Genomic DNA, 5,576 nt, shown 5'->3' on the forward strand with positions numbered 1-5,576 from the left:
TGGTGATGATGGTTCGTGTTGCCATAGAGATAAGATATTACAGTTAGAAGGTGAATAGGAGGTTATCATGGTGATGATGGTTGGTGTTGCCATAGAGATAAGATATTACAGTTAGAAGGTGAATAGGAGGTTATCATGGTGATGATGGTTGGTGTTGCCATAGAGATAAGATATTACAGTTAGAAGGTGAATAGGAGGTTATCATGGTGATGATGGTTCGTGTTGCCATAGAGATAAGATATTACAGTTAGAAGGTGAATAGGAGGTTATCATGGTGATGATGGTTCGTGTTGCCATAGAGATAAGATATTACAGTTAGAAGGTGAATAGGAGGTTATCATGGTGATGATGGTTGGTGTTGCCATAGAGATAAGATATTACAGTTAGAAGGTGAATAGGAGGTTATCATGGTGATGATGGTTCGTGTTGCCATAGAGATAAGATATTACAGTTAGAAGGTGAATAGGAGGTTATCATGGTGATGATGGTTCGTGTTGCCATAGAGATAAGATATTACAGTTAGAAGGTGAATAGGAGGTTATCATGGTGATGATGGTTCGTGTTGCCATAGAGATAAGATATTACAGTTAGAAGGTGAATAGGAGGTTATCATGGTGATGATGGTTCGTGTTGCCATAGAGATAAGATATTACAGTTAGAAGGTGAATAGGAGGTTATCATGGTGATTATGGTTGGTGTTGCCATAGAGATAAGATATTACAGCAGTTAGAAGGTGAATAGGAGGTTATCATGGTGATGATGGTTCGTGTTGCCATAGAGATAAGATATTACAGTTAGAAGGTAAATAGGAGGTTATCATGGTGATGATGGTTCGTGTTGCCATAGAGATAAGATATTACAGTTAGAAGGTGAATAGGAGGTTATCATGGTGATGATGGTTGGTGTTGCCATAGAGATACGATATTACAGTTAGAAGGTGAATAGGAAGTTATCATGGTGATGATGGTTCATGATGCCAAAGATATTTTACAGGGTTCTGAATCAGTTTGTTTATGTCCATTCTCTGATTCTCAACCTCTTTCTTCCCCTCTTCTTTGCTCTCTTCCTCTACCTCAAGAGTTCCCCACGTGGCCACCCTGTCCTGTAACCAATGGCAACATCGGTCCAGACCCTTCCTCTGAGCCGTGACCCCAGCAAGACATTCCGTGACCCCTACTCGACCCCTACCCGGCCCACAGCCCTACTGGCCCGGTGCAGTATGGGTAGTGTAGGCAGCCTAGTTGAGCACCCGGACGCGTCCCCAGCTAAAGGCAGCCGGGCCGTGCCCCAGGTGGGACCCAGACAGACCAACAGGTTATTAAAGAAAGGCTTCAACCAGAGAGAGCTGCTCAACTACCTCAACATCACCAGGTTAGTGAGCTCTCTGATAGGCACAAAATGGCTGCCATGTTTCATCACCCAGATGGGTGCCACATTAGAGAGTATGTATTCTCTATGTATTCCATACAGTGCAGACAAAGCGGTAAAGAGTTGTCTGTTTCAAATAGAAGGCATTAATGATGCTCTTGGGTAGTAACATCACCTGTTATTCCATAGCAGTGTTGTTAGTGCTGCTGCCAGGTGGGTGCCACACATAGTGAGCTGGTAGGAGGTGTGACTCCTACCATTCGGAAAGTATTCAGACCCCTTGACTTTTTCCACATTTTGTTACATTACAACCTTTTTCTAAAATTGATTAAATAGTTTTTTACCCTCATCAATCTACACACAATACCCCAAAATATCAAAGCAAAAAATGTTTTGTAAAAATGTTTGCAAAAGTACAGTACCAATTAAAAGTTTGGACACCTACTAATTCAAGTTTTTTTTTATACTATTTTCTACATTGTAGAATAATAGTGAAGACATCAAAACTATGAAATAACACATATGGAATCATGTAGTAACCAAAAAAGTATTAAACAAATCAAAATATATTTTATATTTTTAATTCTTCAAAGTAGCCACCATTTGCCTTGATGACAGCTTTGCACACTCTTGGCATTCTCTCAACCAGCTTCACCTGGAATGCTTTTCTAACAGTCTTGAAGGAGTTCCCACACATGCTGAGCACTTGTTGGCTGCTTTTCCTTCACTCTCCGGTCCAACTTATCCCAAACCATCTCGATTGGGTTGAGGTCGGGTGATTGTGGAGGCCAGGTCATCTGATGCAGCACTTCATCACTCTCCTTCTTGGTCAAATAACTCTTACACAGCCTGGAGGTGTGTTTTCGGTCATTGTCCTGTTGAAAAACAAATGGATAGTCCCACTAAGCGCAAACCAGATGGGATCCCGTATCGCTGCAGAATGCTGTGGTGGCCATGCTGGTTAAGTGTGCCTTGAATTCTAAATAAATCACTGACAGTGTCACTAGCAAAGCACCCCCACACCATCACTCTTCCTCCTCCATGCTTCACGGTGGGAACCACACATACAGAGCTCATCCGTTCACCTGCGTCTCACAAAGACACGGCTGTTGGAACCAAAAATCTCAAATTTGGACTCATCAGACCAGGGGACAGATTTCCACCGGTCTAATGTCCATTGGTCGTGTTTCTTGGCGCAAGTAAGTCTCTTCTTCTTATTGGTGTCCTTTAGTAGTATTTTTTTGCCCCAATTTGACCATGAAGGCCTGATTCACACAGTCTCCTCTGAACAGTTGATTTTGAGATGTGTCTGTTACTTGAACTCTGTGAAGTGTTTATTTGGGCTGCAATTTCTGAGGCTGGTAACTCTAATGAATTTATCCTCTGCAGCAGATGTCCCTCTGGGTCTTCCTTTCCTGTGACCGTCCTCATGAGAGCCAGTTTCATTGTAGCGCATAATGGTTTTTGCTACTGCACTTGAAGAAACTTTCAAAGTTCTTGAAATTTTTCGGACTGACTGACCTTCATGTCTTAAAGTAACGATGGACTGTCGTTTCTCTTTGATTATTTGAGCTGTTCTTGCCACAATATGGACTTGGTCTTTTACCAAATAGGGCTAGCTTCTGTATGCCTTGTCACAATACAACCGATTGGCTCAAACGCATTAAGAAGGAAATAAATTCCACAAATGTACTTTTAACAAGGCACACCTGTTAATTGAAATGCATTCCAGGTGACTACCTCATGATGCTGGTTGAGAGAATTCCAAGAATGTGCAAAGCTGTCATCAAGGCAAAGGGTGGCTACTTTGAAGAATCTCAAATATAAAATATATTTGTTTAAAAAAATGTTGGTTACTTCATGATTCCATATGTGTTATTTCATAGTTTTGATGTAGAAAATAGTAAAAATGAAGAAAAACCCTTGAATGAGTACAGTTGGTGTATCCACATCTTTTTATTAGTACTGTATGAAAAATGAAATAAAATATGACATTTACTTAAGTATTCAGGCCCTTTACTCAGTACTTTGTTGAAGCACCTTTGACAGCGATTACCGCCTCAAGTCTTCTTAGGTATGACACTAAAAGATTGGCGCACCTGCATTTGGGGAGTTTCTCCCATTCTTCTCTGCAGATCCTCTTAAGCTCTGTCAAGTTGGATGGGGACCGTTGCTCCACAGCTATTTTTAGGCTCAAGTCCGGCCACTGGCTTGGCCACTCAAAGACATTCAGAGATTTGTCCCAAAGCCACTCCTGCGTTGTCCTGGCTGAGTGCTTAGGGTCGTTGTCCTGTTGGAAGGTGAACCTTCACCCCAGTCTGAGGTCTTGAGCGCTCTGGAGCGGACTTTCATCAAGGATCTCTGTACTTTGCTCCGTTCATCTATCCCTTGATCCTGACTAGTCTCCAAGTCCCTGCCGCAGAAAAACATCCCCACAGCATGATGCTTCCACCACCATGCTTCACCATAGGGATGGTGACAGGTTTCCTCAGGATGTGACGCTTGGCAATCAGGCCAAATAGTTCAATCTTGGTTTCATCAGACCAGAGAATCTTGTTTCTCATGGTCTGAGAGTCTTTAGGTGCCTTTTGGAAAATTCCAACGGGCTGTCATGTGCCTTTTACTGAGGAGTGGCTTACATCTGGCCACTCTACCATAAAGGCCTGATTGGTAAAGTGCTGTAGAGATGGTTGTCCTTCTGGAAGATTCTCCCATTTCCACAGAGGAAGTCTGGAGCTCTGTCAGAGTGACCATCGGGTTTTTGGTCACTTCCTGACCAAGGCCCTTTCCCCCCGATTGCTGAATTTGACCGGGCGGCCAACTCTAGGAAGAGTCTTGGTGGTTCCAAACTTCTTCCATTTAAGAATGATGGAGGCCACTGTGTTCTTGGGGACCTTCAATGCTGCAGAAATGTTTTGGTACCCTTCCCCAGATCTGTGCCTCGACACAATCCTGTCTCGGAGCTCTACGGACAATTACTTCAATCTCATGGCTTTGTTTTTGCCCTCCCTGACATGCACTGTCAACTGTGGGACCATATATAGACAAGTGTGTGCTTTTCCAAATCATGTCTAGTCAATTGAATTTACCACAGGTGGACTCCAATCAAGTTGTAGAAACATCTCAAGGATGATCAATGGAAACAGGATGCACCTGAGCTCAATTTTGAGTCTCATAGCAAAGTGTCTGAATACTTAAGTAAATAACCTGTTTTCGCTTTGTCATTATGGGGTATTGAGATGTCATTATGGGGTATTGTGATGTCATTATGGGGTATTGTGATGTCATTATGGGGTATTGTGATGTCATTATGGGGTATTGTGATGTCATTATGGGGTATTGTGATGTCATTATGGGGTATTGTGTGTAGATTGATGAGGAACATTTTATTTAATCAATTTTAGAAGAAGGCTGTAATTTAACAAAATGTGAAAAAAGTCAAGTGGTCTGAATACTTTCCGAATGCGGTGTATTTGCGAAGTAAGCTGTTACAATGTAAAGTTGTAAATCTAGATGAAATATAAATAAGTTTAAAGTTTTAATGTCACATGCACAAGTACAGTGAAATGCCTTTCTTGCAAACTCGAATAGAAATATATATAATTTTCATAACAAGCTGTTATCGTTCAGGGGAACAGATTATCAATTGACTTGAAGCCTGAATGAAAAGCTTTATAATGATCCCCACCAGGAAAGAGGCCAAAGCGGGTAGCGGCCCAGGCAGCAGTAGGAAGGCAGGCAGCATCTTCTCCAGCATGCAGTCCATGAACAGAGAGCATGGACATGAGGAGGAACACATCAAGCTCTACTACAAAGACGGAACTGAGGTGGACGTATCAAAGAACTCACTGCCCATTGGAGGGAAATATGAGAAGGTGAGAAGAACGCCTGGTTGTGGGACAACATATAGGGCGGATATCCCTGGGACAACATATAGGGATGATATCCCTGGGACAACATATAGGAGTGATATCCATGGGACAACATATAGGGCTGATATCCCTGGGACAACATATAGGGATGATATCCCTGGGACAACATATAGGAGTGATATCCATGGGACAACATATAGGGCTGATATCCCTGGGACAACATATAGGAGTGATATCCATGGGACAACATATAGGAGTGATATCCATGGGACAACATATAGGAGTGATATCCCTGGGACAACATATAGGAGTGATATCCCTGGGACAACATATAGG

The 5,576-nt window shown here is 42.4% G+C and overlaps 1 protein-coding gene across 1 annotated transcript in view; it reads left to right on the top strand.

The window, feature by feature from the left end:
• The window catches only part of LOC120039065 (NEDD4-binding protein 3-A-like), a gene marked incomplete at its 3' end in the record, with an annotated part of 78,568 nt that extends 73,325 nt beyond the window's left edge, over positions 1–5,243 (top strand). The window contains exons 2-3 of the mRNA XM_038984591.1: positions 1,079–1,371; positions 5,060–5,243. Of these exons, the coding sequence (XP_038840519.1) occupies positions 1,112–1,371; positions 5,060–5,243 (444 nt within the window). The remainder of the gene's footprint in view (positions 1–1,078; positions 1,372–5,059) is intronic.
• Between the last annotated feature and the right edge of the window lie 333 nt (positions 5,244–5,576).

This window comes from Salvelinus namaycush, unplaced genomic scaffold (assembly GCF_016432855.1).
Source record: "Salvelinus namaycush isolate Seneca unplaced genomic scaffold, SaNama_1.0 Scaffold25, whole genome shotgun sequence".
Lineage (NCBI taxonomy): Eukaryota > Metazoa > Chordata > Actinopteri > Salmoniformes > Salmonidae > Salvelinus > Salvelinus namaycush.